At 35.5% G+C, this 16603-nt stretch overlaps 1 protein-coding gene across 3 annotated transcripts in view; it reads left to right on the forward strand.

Annotated features, from left to right (window-relative positions):
- LOC149775330 (BRCA1-associated protein-like) overlaps positions 1-16603 on the forward strand; it is a 66094-nt gene that overhangs the window by 2749 nt on the left and 46742 nt on the right. The window contains exons 2-6 of one of the 3 annotated variants that reach the window (XM_089944459.1): positions 1185-1287; positions 2254-2445; positions 7197-7545; positions 10689-10799; positions 14736-14814. In XM_089944459.1, coding sequence (XP_089800585.1) covers positions 7238-7545; positions 10689-10799; positions 14736-14814 — 498 coding nt within the window. In that variant the 5' untranslated portion in view covers positions 1185-1287; positions 2254-2445; positions 7197-7237. The remainder of the gene's footprint in view (positions 1-1184; positions 1288-2253; positions 2446-7196; positions 7546-10688; positions 10800-14735; positions 14815-16603) is intronic. The other 2 variants (XM_089944460.1, XM_089944458.1) reach the window with 2 other exon arrangements.

Raw genomic sequence — 16603 nt, forward strand, 5'->3', positions numbered from 1 at the left:
TCCAGGCACCAGGCCAACCAGTCCTAACACTAACCTCTTAATGCTGAGTGCCTAGTGAGGATGTTGTTGTTGTTTTAGGGTTTAATGCCATTTTTCAGCACATGATAGGCTATACATGGCGGCCAGTATTAATGGTGGAGGAAGAACCCGGGAAATCCCCGGAAAGAACCACTGACCCTCGAGAAGCTACTGGCAAGCTTTCTCACATACCCACATTGGCCAAATCCGAGACTCGAACCCACGCAGACAGAGGTGAGATGGCAGTGATCCACAACGGAGGGCGCTTTAGGCCACTCTGCCACTTGGGGCCCCGGCGAGGAAGTTGTTAGTACCGTTTTTGTAAGTCTTTGGTATGACTCAGCTGGGGATCGAACCCATGACCTCCCTCTTTCAAGGCACCATGGAGGAATGTAACGATAATGTCAGCATCATGTGATATAATGGATATGTTTTGTATAAAGGCAATATCAGTATTGCATTTGAAGATGGCCATGACATCACTAACTGGTTCTTGTTTCTGTGAATACATGAGTGGCTACTGATAGGCCAATTTTTGCTCTGAGACACACTGATTAGATGCTGCTTGGGTTTACTTGATCAATAGAGGCTATTTTGCAGTTCAGAGATTTATGTGAATTGTTCTTCTGCACTGCCTCATCAGTTCTCCTCCATTCAAAGTCTGTAGGTTCAGTATGGATGAGACTCTGCCAGGTGGAACAATCCAGTGTGAGATCTTCCCGAGACTCAAGGTCATTGTTGAAGTTTTTCAAGAATGACTTGAGGCTATCTTTGAAGCATTTCTTCTGACCACCCTGTCATTAGTTTCCCTTCTTCAGCTCACCTTGAATATATTCTTTGGTAGTCTCTTTTCTGATATCCTAATGATGTGGCCTGCCATTCTCAAATATGATTTCATCAGCTGATGCTTGGAATGCCTGCTGGTGTGAAAACCTCAGTGTCGGGGACCCTGTTCTGCCATCTTGTCCTTATCAGTTTCCTCAGGCAGCCCATGTGAATATGGTTCAGCTTCTTGGCATGGTGTATGTACACTGTCCAAGTTTCATATGCATACAGCAGGGTTGGTAACAAAGTGGCTTTGTAGACCTTAGGTTTTGTTTTTTGACTGATCCATTTCTACTTATGCACATTTGCATTTTGTCTTCCAAATTCCTTTCTTTATTTAGCATTTCCAGTGTTGGTTTCATCATCAGTGTGGAATGCACTTGACACTGCCAGGAGGGTTTGGCCATTGACTGTGATGGAGACTTTGTATAAGGCTGTCCTGGTGTAAGTTAGTGCATCACTTGTCTTCATGATACTGATTTCAAGTCCAAAATTTCCACAAGCTGAAGAGAAATGTTCCATATTCAGATGCATGCCAAATTCTGGGAATAGTCATAAGCATATTTGGTATTCGGGGAATAGTCATCAGCATATTTGGTATTCAGGGAATAGTCATCAGCATATTTGGTATTCAGGGAATAGTCATCAGCATATAGGAGTTCACAAATGGTCACTTCCTGTAACTTAATCTTTTCCAGAGTGAAGATCTTGCTGTCATTCTGGTATCTAATGTTGATCCCATTGTCATAGCTACAGAAGGCATCAATTACAGTGGGAAAGAGCATCATACATACTCATGTCCTGAAAGCTTCATTCACTTATGTTATACCTATTTCATATTAATTTCTTTGATGAATATAAAAAATGTTTTTATTTTTTAATGTGTTTTAGGAAAATTTCAACTTTTGTGTTTATTTTTATGATTCTGACATTTGCATTAACTGCAGAAATACTCATGCATAGGTAACACAGTAAACCATGAGTAACCAGAAATCAAGATCTGGGGACGAATCTTTTTCAGTTGGAGTGCTGTGCACTTACTCTGGGTTACTCTGGAGTAGAGCTTGAGCTCTGATAATAATAATTATATGGGGTTTGTGAAAATCAATAAATACAAGTTTGTTATAAATTAATCCTATTGGTATTATATTTCAGTCCGTATTTCCGTAGTCTGCTTTTGCCATGTTATGACTGTTTGTACTGAATTCAAAATACAGTATACTCAATTCGATTCCTTCTAAAATATAGCTCTAGGATTAAAATTTTGCCATGCTATGACTTTTTGTACTAAATTAAAAATGCGGTGTATTCCATTTCTTTAAAATATAGCTATAGAATTCAACCTTTACCATGATATGACTGTTTGTACTAAATTAAAAATGCTGTGTATTCCATTTCTCTAAATTATAGCTATAGGATTCAGCTTAGAGGAAAAGGCTAAGGCTTACAAATCTTCAAAGCCCAGCTACGCAGCTGTGGCTGTTTCAGGTATTCCACCAGCACCAGTGGACAATACTGGAGATGTACAGAGTGTAGAGGGAGTGGATTATCAAGGAAGGCGGCATTTTCAAGAAATTACTATTGAAACTTACCTAGGACAAGGTACAAAATGATAAGCAATACATTCTTATGTTGTAAAGAAATTAAGCATATTTTGGTAAAGAACGTGTGTGTGTGTTATTTGTATTTTTAACATAGCTTTAAGAAAACTTCAGTCAAAAACATATTGCTACTATATCGGCAGTGTGGCAGTTTATAGTGACATCTAGAATTGGGGTATCATGCCGCAGACATGTAGGGTTATGTCTCACCCAGTCACATTATCCTGTCATATCACTATGATGTCTGCAGTGTGGCAGTTTATAGTGATGTCTAGTACTGGGGCATCATGCCACAAAAGTCTGGCATCATGTCTCACCCAGTCACATTATCCTGACACCAGGTCGACCAGTCCTAACACTAATCTCTTAATGCTGAAAACCATGAGAGGCAGCTGCTAGTACTATTTTTTATAAGTCTTTGGTATGACTCAGCTGTTGAAACTATTGAAACTTACCTAACACATGGTAAAAAATGATAGGCATTAAATTTTTGTGTATTTAAGAAATTAAGCATATTTTGTAAAGAACTTTTGTGATTTAACAGTCAACAATACTCCAAGTTAAAAGAATGTTGGTGTTAAATTTTTAATGTTAATTTTTTTATTGTGTTAATAACAAAATATTGTACAATTAGTAATCAACGTGTTTTGGCTAAAATTTTAATGCTAGCTAAAATCTTTGATACTAATACATGACACTTCCCAGAGACTTGGGTTACATAATAGCCACTTCCCAGAGACTTTGGTTACATAGTAGCCACTTCCCAGATCGACTTGGGTTACATAGTAGCCACTTCCCAGATCGACTTGGGTTACATAGTAGCCACTTCCCAGAGACTTTGGTTACATAGTAGCCACTTCCCAGATCGACTTGTGTTTCATAGTAGCCACTTCCCAGATCGACTTGACTTACATAGTAGCCACTTCCCCGGAGACTTGGGTTACATAATAGCCACTTCCCAGAGTCTTGGGTTACATAGTAGCCACTTCCTAGAGACTTGGGTTACATAGTAGCCACTTCCCAGATCGACTTGGGTTAGTCTGATAAATCAGACAACCAGATCTGTGCTGACATTATTGACTATTTGTGGGTATGATAGCATCTATTCATAAAATCTAGGAATAGTTTGCAGACAAGTCTGTCCACAACAGAGTATACATTTTAGACACTGACAATTCTGGCATCTCTTGAACTATCGTGGAGTGAAGGGTTCTTTTGGTGATATATACAGAATATTTCCAGATCAAATGTTTGGCAGCTTGTAGATCCATGTGGAACACAGCACAATGCTATGTCCTGTGGCCATTTTCCAATTTTGTTTGAACTAGATATGTCTCTTACAAAATACCAGTAAGTGTCTAAACTGTACATAGAAGTGTTCTTGACAGATGTGCATGCAGTAAAATTGCCCATTTTGATGAAAAGGTGAGATCAGACCAACAAATAGTCCATCAGTATCAACACAGACTTGGGGTCTGATTTTTGGATTAGACTTGGGTTAGGTAGTTGCCACTTCCTATATGGATTTGGGTTAGATAATAGCCACTTCTCAAATGGACAAAGGTTAGATAGTATCCACTTCCCAGATGGACTTGGGTTAAACAATAGCCATTTCCCAAGTGGACTTGGATTAGGCAGTAGCCACTGTTTCCTGTGTACCATTTTATGCTGAAGATACAGTATCAAATGGTGAGTCAATGGACCTTTTGTCTTAAAGATATGCTGTGAACTTTGATTTGTCTCAAATACAATTTTGAACATATAAAATTGTAACAGTAATTCATACCATATTTACTCGCATAACTGCAAATAACATAGACTCCGATCAGCTGCCACATATTGCAGCAGCATATCAGGGTCTATGTTGCTTGTAATACTGATTATTCCTAATAAACTGCATAAACCCAGATCTGCCAGTACATTCTATGATAACAGGTCTAGGTCTTTGCAGTTGGGTCCATCATATGTACGAGTATATATGCTAATTTTGCAGTTTGATCTCCCTTGTGTTGAAATAAATTGACTTGTTTACAATCATAGAGTGGAACTACACATTAAGTAGGATTTAATTATTTCCAAAAGTTGTATTTTTAGTCAATAATTTGCCAATATTTACAACAATGAAAGATTTACTAAATTTTAAAATAAGTTTATAACATAGTCTCTGATTGCACAAGACTGTCAATATCTGAAGGGGTCCTTTCAGTTTACATATGAAAGGGATCAGAAAGCAGTTGAAACAGATGTGTCCGATGAAAACAGACATATCTTGTATTATTATGTAACAGTTCATGGTTGACCTGTCATTAAGCATAGATTGTCAGTACATATTTCTGTATGCAAATTCATACTTGAACTATTTAGATGTTTTAACTGACGTCCTCAAAGGGATATTTTGAGATACACCAAATTGAACAGTAATATATTCTGTTTATTTAGCTCTACTGCTCATAGACTATAAACTGCCACACTGCAAACATTGTAGTGACATGACTGGAAAATTGTTAAAGCAACATTAAAAATCCAAATCACACACAAACACACATGCACCAGAATTCTTATGATGTCTAGTTGGTCCTAAATGAAAAAAGGCCCACCTGGACATCCAGTATTGCCCCCACAGTGGCTATCATCAAAATATTGTACTGCACCTTTATGGATTATTATGGGGGTTTTCAGTAAAAGTCTTCTAATGACATCTTGTGGTCTTAAATGAATATTTTGCAGATCTGATATTCAATATGGTCGCAACAGTGGCCATTTTGAAAATCTTGTTGTTGCTACTCATCATGAACTGAAAGACATATTTATGTAGGGTTTTCACCAGAAGACAACTTCAAATGTATTGTTAGTCCAAAATGAAAATGGTGCTGATCTGATGTCTGTTATGGTTGCCACAATGCCTATCATGAAAGACTTTTCATCACTCTTTCTCCTGAACAAATGTTCATATCAACATAGTGTTTTTCACTAAAAAGACTTCTTATAATGTTTTTTTTATATTTAATTAAAATGGTACTGATCTCTTAAATGAAAAGTCATATTGACATGGGGATTTTCATCAGAACAGTTCTTATGGTGTCTGGCTGGTCCTAAATGAAAATGATGTGCCCACTTTATGGTTACTAATGTGTCTATCATGAAAATATTGTTATCTCTACTCCCAAATGGATGGCTGTATCAGCATGGGGGTTTTCACCCATAGATGTATTATGATACCATCATTTCACCAAAAGACCGCTAATGATGTCTACTTGGTCCTAAATGAAAATGGTGCTAATCTAGCTTCCATAATGTCAACCACAGCAGCAAATTTAAAAATCTTGTTAATTTGTAAAGAATATTAGAGATGTTTTCAGCAATTAGTAGTTAAAAGAAAGAATTGGTAATATCTTGAATTCTTGGAAATTATTTTCACTCAGTAGGGTGTCAGTTCCTTTAAGAAACTCTTGTTTGAAAAGTTACATTTGCACAGTATAGTTAAAAATATCTGGAGAGGGTTAACATGGTAGATATGTAATAAATAACAAAACCACATTCATGTTTTGTTCTTAGTTGAGGAAAAGAACTTGTATTATGTGGCATATAAATACATCTTGGCCTGTTGAGCTCAACATATTTCTATACTAGACCTGCTAACTCTGATCATGGTAGTCAGTTCTGGATGTTCGCTGTCCAGGATTGTCTGGATCCAGATTTGTATGTTAGACACCGTTGGGTTCACCGAGGAACCTGACTAATTTTACAGATGGCTTCTTAGATATTTTAATTTTACTGATATTCTTCGTACAAAATGATGATTTGATCAGGCTTTTGCTTTAACATTATGGAAATGTCATCTAGCAAATGAAAACATATTGAGGTGAAAGGGATAGTCATCTCCATAAAAAGTCCAAGCAGTCGGCACCGAAACATTAAAGAGAATATTCATGTACAGTACATGATCATGCTTGTGAAAAAAATGCAGATATGGTTAAAATTACTTTTATTGTACAGCATTTCATGTTGATTTGAGTACAGTAAACACACAATTTATTGTACAGCATTTCATGTTGATTTGAGTACAGTAAACACACAATTTATGTGTGTATTGCATTCCTGAGAAACCGTGCATATGTCAAATTTGCATGGCTTAAATCCATCCTTTAATGGGGAGCTGAATCTTTATCCTGGCCAAATACATTTAAAAAAAAAATTCATTCCTACGTGGGAACCTGTGCTGTGCATTGGATTTGCATACATATGCAAATGATGTGCTATATTCTTTTGGCTTGGATTGTAATATTAATTTGTGTAAATTTGAGATGCTGTTATGTCCGAGATTCTTAAATATGGAGTTTACGGTATTGCCTATAGCAGAAGAGATGTCTGCTACATCCATGTAATTTAAAAACATAAAGATTACATTGAGTTGAGAGATTTAGCAAAATGTAATTGATTTCTTTTGGTTTGAACTATAGTTTCTAAAACACCTGGAGGTCATGAAGCCCAGAGTGTACTTTACAAATTTTTTAGTTGAACATAATGCTGCCTGTTCTGCATCAAACCAAACATTTATGTACCAAGTTATTAAAAAAAATCTTACAATATTGTTTGACCTTTTGTTACTTTTCTTTTGTTAATTCTGAAAAACTTGACTAAACAGACAAAGTTGATGACATTATTTCACATGAGGTGAAGTCACACCTGATTGCATATGCTTAATTATTATCTGATCAGATAATAAACTAACTTCTTATGTTTGTTTTACAGACTTCAAGGAAAAGCCTGCAATTTCATCAGATTCAGCAAATATGGCATCAGCAAACTTGGAGATGGAAGAATCGAAATTCAGAGAGTTTCATGGTGATGCTTCACTGAGGCATAATAAGTCAAGGGAGGGATCCCAGGGCAGTTTTAGTAAAGATCAGAAAGAGTTTGAGTTCAATCCAGTCAGTGCACAGGAATCCATGTGCCAGAGTGAGAGTTTGGGTTCCAGACCATCCAGTGTACGATCCAAAAGTCAGAGTCCCATGTTACAGGCCATGTCCACCATCTACTTCTACTCAGGAAACCCATTGGTGGAGAAAACAGAAGGAATTCTTCATATTTACAAGGAGAAGTTAGTAGCCCTAGTGTTTGCACCAGTATATTCTAAATGATATCTTTGTTTTAAAAATTCAAAAGAATCTTGCAACCATATTCTTGCAATCCTGCAACCATATTATTCATCAGCTGTTTATAATGTCATTGTACCTGAATAATGCAAACAAATTACAAACAATGTAGACACAGGTCTGTCATCCCAGTGCACCAACAGATCTGGGTTGCAGTGTTAGAAATATATGTAAATGGGTGCAGATGTACAAAATGCTCTCTACTTTGACTTAGTGCAGCTAAAATTTCCATGATGGACAGACAAGGAATTTTTAGGTAAAATACAGACAGAAAATTTTGGAATGAAATTTAAAGTTTACAAAGAAATTAATTATGTTTAAATGGATTTGAATCATAACATTGCCAATGCATTCTGAACACTAGCAGTATTTAAGTGATGATAATTCTTTGAATGGCCATTAGATTGTACTCCAGTATGGCACCATTTAACATCCAATAAACACACAAAACCAGTCTCAGATATGCAATAAACACACACAACCAGTCTCTAATATGCAATAAAACACAAAACCAGTCATTAATATGCAGCTGAAAGTACATGACTGTCATCTGAGGATTTGTAGTGAGCAAACTGTCACATAAGAATTAAATTTGTTTCTCCAAGAAAAAGCCTTCTTCAGGGATAATTGGCTTACTCCTTGAAATAATGGAAAAATATAGATCCTCATCTGTGGCATATGATGCCATGACAGATCTGGGTCTTTGATGTTTGCAGTTGGTATACATCATGTTTCATTAAATACAATATTTGCATGCCTTACAGTTATGAATCTTTCAGAAATTTGCTCAAAGCCTCTTCCATGCTTATTTACTTAAGAAAACCTTTCCTGTTGTATCAGAGATTGCAATTTTACAGAATTATTACTTGAGGTAAAAGAAAGGCAAGTTAAACATTTTGAGCAAATTCAGAATAGTCATTTCTGCAATATTTTGGTGCAAGGTTACCATTCCTGTATTTTAATTAAGGCTGTGTGAACAGATAACCCTTCCACTGGTGTAGGTTAACAGGTGATAAACCAATTTGATGTGACAAAATAAGTGTTGAGTGCATCATCACTTGGATAATACAGCTATCAGTTATTTAATATTTAGTAACCAGCCTCAGTGGGAAATTGTTGTCATGTACAACATTGATTGCTTTTGTTTAATCTTTCAAGTTCCATTTTTAACAGATTAATGTAAAATCATATTAACATAAAAATTATTGTGTCTAGTTTTTATATGCCCACAATAATACAGACTCTGTCTATCTGTCTCTCTGACTTTCCATCTGTTAAATTTCAGTTCAATAACTTGCATTCAGTTTCACATACCTGCATAAACTTTGCAGATTGGTTACTCTGAAAGAGGCAGAGAATCCTGTAGATGTGGGGGCCAAAAGGTCAAATCTAAAGTGTTACTGTAACCAACCAATCTAGCTGGTTTCTGTACAATAACATGAGTTTTGCTTAGCATACCTTCACTGAACTTTGCATTTGAGTTGCTGTTTTGGAGACATTGAACCCTGTTCTTTTGGGGAGTTGGGTCAGAGAGCCATTTGCAGGGTCAATGTGGCTGACCTTTGAAAAATGGTATATCTGCAATAATGGGTTAGCCACAGTGGCTCTCTGGTTGTCATTATGACCAGTAGGGTGTGGGTTCATTTCCTACCATCAGATCTATATTTGACTCTACATGCACCAGAATGATTTCAGTATATATATATATATATATATATATATATATATATCTATCTATCTATCTGCCTATCTATTAACCAATTACATTCACACACTTGTATATTGTGTATTGCAGGTATGCATGTTGTCTGTTGTATGGGTAGAACCAGTTTAGTGTCCTACCTTTGAATGATGCTAATGGAAATGTTCAGACACTCATTATTATGTCTCACTATGATTCAGAATTCTGTGAGTTGTGATGCTTGAAGCCAGTGTGCTAACCACCAGGCCACCACCAAATTCCAGTTATTGCTCTGTCTTATAGCACCAAATCAAACTGTGTATAGCTTGCCTTAAAGGTGGCAGTGATTTCTGTCGATTTGGGAGGTCAACAATAAAGGTCACTTTCACTAATAATAGTTCAACAATTAATGTTGTTCCTGACAGAACTTAATCTGACTTTTTGAAGGTTTATTATCTTTATGAAATATAAAGAAGCCTATTGATTTGGAGGCCAGAGGTCAATGTCACCATGTTATAAAAATCAAATGGTTTCTTGAGTTATGTTGCTCTTATATTAAGAAGCTTATTGCTTTGTTTTACATCTAGAGGTCAAAGTCCAAGGTCAGTGCGATTTGATTAGGCAAATAAAGTTTTGCATCATTGCATGAGATCTATTGAATTAACTTCACAGGTAGTACCATTTGTAGTTCTCTGGCTAAAATGATAGTTTTGAGCACAAAATTGATTAGACAGTTGGGGTTCAATAAAAACAAATGAAAATATGGCCAGCATTAAAGATGCCACCATATACCTGGATACTCGGGTACCCACCCGTTAAGAATAACCCAGGTAACAAAATGAACAACAGGGTACCAGTTTTATAAAAGGTATTCCTAGTTCAGTTTGAGACACATAATAAAGATTACACTTCACTGCTTGTATTGTGTGCACATTTGTTCATCATCACAGGGGCTCATATGGCTGCTTACAATTTACGTGTCATAGATGTACAATATAATATACAAGGAAGGACACTTCTCACCTTACCCACATGACCTATTTGAGAATCAACACTGATATTTAAAGCTAGACCATCCTAACTTTGTGCATGTCCATGGTTGGTGTGCCATTTTAGACTTAAAAACATGTTGCACCAGACTGTCATTAAGGGGTGAACCATGGCAGCTTGAGGCTACTACAACAATCCTTATTTGTGGATTTTGTGGCTATTCGTGAAAGTTACTGTAGACATGTAGTGAGACACAAGTTAATATTGAGTGTTATGTATAAATAATTTATCCATTTGTTTTGTGTCCATACTCTTGTATTTACTACTAATCCACATGGATTTAGCCAATTTGTGACAAAAGTAATAATAGCAGCAGCCCCTATTCCTTTGAACATAAATTACCATTTTTCTTTCTAGTCAAATGACATCATTAGCTGAGGATGCAAGGCGCAGCGAGTTGATCTGCCTTCTAGCTGTACCAGCAGTTTACACTTTACATGATCTTCTCAAGTTCACTGCTCCAGTAGCGTGAGTATATTCCATAATAAGCCAGTTGATAATGTTATTTAAACCAAAACATTGACAGAGATAAATAATAGGGTGCACATCTTAAAGATGAATAACTATCCAACAAAGTTCATTGTCAAGTTAAATTTTTACTTATTGATATTTAACATGGCTTTGCCCTTCTTTATGCCATAGCTGCTTGAAATGTCCACATCTTGATTTGATATTATCTATTCATCCATCCATCTGTCCATTCATCCAGAGAAGCTTATTAGCAAATTTGCACAAAAAACACTTAAGTTAGACAAATCAGATATGGCTTGTTTATTTGTATGCATATGTAGATGACTCAGATTTTTGAGCCATTAGAAATGTTTACACTTTTTAACTTCTTGATGTAGAATTGTTTTGACAACAATTTGTTAGCAAGTATAAGCAAAACACACTTGAGGTAGACAGCTGATAGGCATATTTGTTTTCATAGGTGGATTACCTGATTAATTTTTTTGCCAGTACAGAAGTTTTTAAAATCTTTTTTACACATTTTAAACCTTTCTTGATGTCATTATTTTGGTGTAGTGTCAAAAACATTGTAAGCACAGTCAAGTAAAAGCAACTTGAGGTAGGCAAATGAAATTTGGTTCACTTTTTTCCATGTGTATATACATGACCTGCTTAGACTTTCATGACATCATAGCAGTTGTGTCAAATCTTTTTGACCAAAGTTTTTAATGTTTTGAATTCTATATTTTTTTATTATCTCAGATGGATTGTTTTTTGTTTTTTTAAACTGGAACTAGTACACTGGGAGGTGCCATATTTTCTCCAATACAATACATGCTCAATGGTAATTAGCACAGATTTAGATTTGCAGCTCAGGCTCTATGCATTCATTATGGATATGATTTCAAGTGAAGATAATAATTGTACATTATTGTGTGTGTACTGTCTGATATCTGATTTGGTTGAATTGTTTTAACATGTGGCATATGAGGTTGTAAATCAACAGTACCAAAACAATTAGTCCACCAGAGACATCCGACATTATACATGCTATAACATTATACTCACTTATTAGTCGAGTCCAACTACAAACAACATAGGCCCTAATCTGCTGTTATATTCTGTGATGGCAGATCAGGGTCAACATTGTTTGTTCTTTTTATTACTTGTAACAACCAGCATAGACCCCGATCTGCTGGTGCCTTGTGTGATGGCAGATCTGGATCTGTCCACTTTGCAGTTGGACTTGTCTAATAAGTGAGTATATAAGGTATTCTGAATTTCGTAATTAGCACCAGATATCAAGTCTCTTAACATTACTATAAGGAACAAATAGAACCATTAATATAAACATGCTCTATTCTTTACTCAACTCATTCATAATTTCATTCATAACACTTTGGAGTAATTCAGACTAGTTGGATAACATGATAACGTAAAATGTTGTGATGGTTATTCTTGTCGATGATATATACCTCTTAACAGTCTTATATGTGGGGAAATATGGGAAAATATGATGCGATTTCCTCCCATTTTGAATATTTGGGACATATAATAACCCACAGTGTGCCATCACATAAAATGCCAGTATATCTGGTTTTATGCTGCTAGTGTACATTTTTACACAGGCAAGCATGGTGTTTTCTGGTAGAAATATTCCAGTTTCATGTTACTGACCATAATACATGTAAAAAATTTATCAGTTATATCAGTAACAGTGGCTTAATGGACCCCTTTAAGGATATGCTTTTTGGATGAGTTGTCATTCCTGATGTCGATCACTAAAAATCAAAATGAGGCTATCACTGCAGGGTGAATGTTCTTTATATTGACTTGGAGGAGGTGGGAGATTGGCATTGGAATGTCTGAATAATAGAATGACATCATGTACATGTACTTAAAATGTTGATAAAATAATGTTGTTGTGGGGTTTAACGCCATTTTTTCAGCACACGATAGGCTATATATGGTGGCCAGTATTAATGGTGGAGGAAGAACCCAGGAAAACCCTAGGAAGAACCACCGACCCACGAGAAGCTACTGGCAAGCTTTCTCACATACCCACATTGGCTGAATCTTAGACTCGAACCCACGCAGACAGAGGTGAGATGGCAGTGATCCATAACGGAGAGCGCTTTAGACCACTCGGCCACTTGGGGCACTGATAAAATAATTAGCATTTAGAATATGTAAAATGATAATAATAATAACAATAATAATAATAAAAATATTCAACCTATTCCCAAAGAGGTGCCCATAGAATTATTTTCAGGAGGAGGGACCAAACATAGTGGTCAGCTATTAAGTTTTACAAATGTAGGCCAAAACATGTTTCAAGGGGAAATCCATTGGATGGGTGAGTCTATGAGCAAGCACCCATGATATTCCCTAATATATTTATAAAAAAATATCAAAATATCATACACAGCCAGGCAGATGAAAAATATCAAACCAATTTAAGCAAGTTCTTTTTAAGTTTTAATAATATTTGTCAAGTCATCTTCTAGAGGTATATACAGTTAAGCTATCAAAGCATATTTTGAGGTATGTAGTTTAAATAAACTTTAACTAAAATCAGTGGAAAAACAATCACTATCCTTGCAGATTCAGAAGGCAGCATCCCCCCCCCACCTATCTGTTGAACTTTAATTTAATATAAAATTTCCCTTAGTCCCATTAGACTTTTACCAAGTTTAATCTGTAGTGAAATCTACTAGTCTCTGACTAATGGACTTGTGTTAGTTTCGAACCCCCAAAGTTTGTACATAAACCAATTTTCAGAATCCTGGATCTAAGTGTGACAATTATCTAAACAATTTTAAGTTAGAATAACATTATTCTGTAGTTTGGGTATTTTAATTTAAAATAACATTATTTTATAGTTTGGATATTTTAATTTAAATAACATTATACTGTAGTTCTGGTATTTTAATTACATAACATTATTGGATAGTTTCAGTATTGTAATGTAAAATAACATATAGTTTTGTTATTTTGATGTAAAATAACATTATTCTATAGTTTCGTTATTTTATTGTTTTATTATTTTCATTTAAAATAACATTCTTTTTTTAAAACTGCAAAGTGTACTTTTTCCTTCAAATTAGGGAGTAGGTATGCGATACTAGCATGGCTGTTTGACCACTGACACTAATGAGATTTAAGTTTTCTTTAATTGCTTGACAGTTAAACACTGTAAATACTCTTGGCTATAATCGATATACTTCTCACATTCTGACATTTTGCTTGTTTGTAATTCTCCAAACAGTTACCACCTCATTTCGGAATTTCAAGATTTTGTGAGATAAACCGAGAGCATTATTTTCAGGTATTGTGAAACTGGTCTGTTGGAAGACCGCATTGTTTTAGGTATTTAAAAAAGTAAAACTGCTTGTTTTTATCAGGTATATTGACTCTCCAGCCTAAAAACCCACATGAATCATCTTGGATTTTGTACATTCTGGACATGTAACTACATGTATTAGCCATCAGTAAAGGCAAAATAAAACATGGTGTTCTGGTAAAGTTGTAAAAAAAACAATAAGATAGGAAACTTGGTACTAATTTTGTTTTTTTTTAAATCCAGCTTGTTTTGGTTCTTGTCATAATTTCTAATCTAAGTTACAAGTTATGTGAAAAACTGTCATGGTTTATACCAATTTTGTATGTGTGACATATGTGATGAAAAGTGATAGAAGTCATGGCCATTAGAATAGGGCATGCCAGGTTACTGGAACTGGAACAACACATATTTTTTGCATAACAGAACAGTTACCAATTATTAGTTTGAATACATTGTGATTGACAAAGTTTTGCACATAGCTTTGTTACACTGAGATAAATGTTATCAAGATGTGCTATACATATATAACTTCAATCCATTTGAAGGTTTGGAAAAGTTCAGAGAATATAATTTGTTAATATATTGTGACCCTTTATGATCTCTTTCTGCAGACCAAGTATAGAATACCTGAAAATAATCCGGGATTCAACCCCTAATCAATACATGGTGCTGATCAAGTTTATCAGTCAGGTAAGAATGGGGCATCAATTTTCATTTAAAAAAAACATACATTGATATTGTAAGGGATATTCCAGAGTGACTCAGTGGCAGAAATAATAGGTGTCAGAAGGACTGTTTTTAGCTGACTTGGCCAAAATGTCACATTGACTTATGTTATGGCCATGCATCCATTATGAATTGTATGTCTTGTGTCTATACATCAACAATTGCTTGTAACTACTCTGGAGACCATATTTCTTATCCAGTTTAAATCAGACTTGGAATATTTGTTAATATTATCAAAATTTCAGATACATTAAGTAACAAATGACATCCTTGTATATTAATGAGGTGTTTGGTTAATCTTGATACTCCTCTGGAGGTGAGGTTTTTAATACAATTTGGAATGTATGTTTATATTGTTATGGTCTCAGATAAGTGAGATTGTCAATACTCTGGATACCACATTTCAGATCAGATTTTGATGCAGCATGGATTCTTATGAGCTCATTTTTTCCTTCATAAACTTTACTTTGTCAGAATCATGCAGTATTTTTCCATACTGCTGTGCTTCATACTGCATGACACATGTCTAAAAATAGTATGCTTATATCATTAAGATTTTGGATCAGTTCATTAATGAGTGAAATCCAGGCATACTCCTTAGGTGATCCTGCATTTGATTAGCTGAGCTTATTACCATTCTGGAGGCCACATTTCTGGTCTGATTTTGATTAAACTTGGAATACATGCTACATTTCTGGTCTGATTTTGATTAAACTTGGAATACATGCTACATTTCTGGTCTGATTTTGATTAAACTTGGAATACATGCTACATTTCTGGTCTGATTTTGATTAAATTTGGAATACATGCTTATTGAGATAATAGATAGTCAGTAATGAGTAGGATCCATATATGTTTATGAGGTGATTTTGTGTGTGATTGGCTGAGCTTGTTTTCACTTTGGAAGCTGTACTTCTTATCTGATTTTCATCAAAATTGGATTATGGGCCTATATCATCAAGATCTTGGACAGTTGCAAGTTTCAGAAGTGTGTTAGTTCGTCTGTTGAGTTGATGAGGAGTACTTTAATCATCCAATATTTGAGAGGAATCTGCTCCCACATGGCCATGTTTATGCCAAAATCCTTCAATGACCTCTTCAAGGTGTCCTTACAGCATTTTCTCTGGCCTCCTTTGGAGTATTTTCCTTGTTCTAGCTCACCATAAAAAGAGTCTTTTTGGAAGTCAGTAGTCTGACATGTGAGCTACATGTCCTGCCCATCGCAGCTGTGACTGCGTCAGGATAGAGTAGATACTGTGCTTGGGCAAGGACCTCAGTAACCAGGATCCTGTCTTGCTACTTGATGTTGAAGAGTCTTGTGTGGAAGTGGTTCTACTTCTTTGTATGGTGCTGGTACACTGTCCAGGTTTTGCAGGCATGTAGTAGTGTAGGGAGTACTGTATATGTTCAGCTTTGTCTGTAGACTAATGCCTCTTCTGTTCCAGACATTGGTGTGTAGTCTGGCCTATGCAATCTTGGGGTTAAAGTCATCATCAATGACCACTTTCAGGGACAGATTATATTTTTTAAAGTGGCATTGATCGCTTCTTAGAATTTATTATGTGTTTTAAGTATTTCAGATCTTAAATTTAATCTGCTCCAAAATGATGGTGAGAGAATCAGTTGGGGATACTTGAATACCATATTTTCTGCCTGTCTATGGATGGCAAAAAAATAACTTTTTTCTGTCCAAAAACATTGCAAATATTACATTTCATTGGCCAATAAAACAAATTATCAAAAAGTGAGAGAA

Source organism: Sinohyriopsis cumingii, chromosome 19 (genome assembly GCF_028554795.1).
Source record: "Sinohyriopsis cumingii isolate HCF-2022 chromosome 19, ASM2855479v2, whole genome shotgun sequence".
Lineage (NCBI taxonomy): Eukaryota > Metazoa > Mollusca > Bivalvia > Unionida > Unionidae > Sinohyriopsis > Sinohyriopsis cumingii.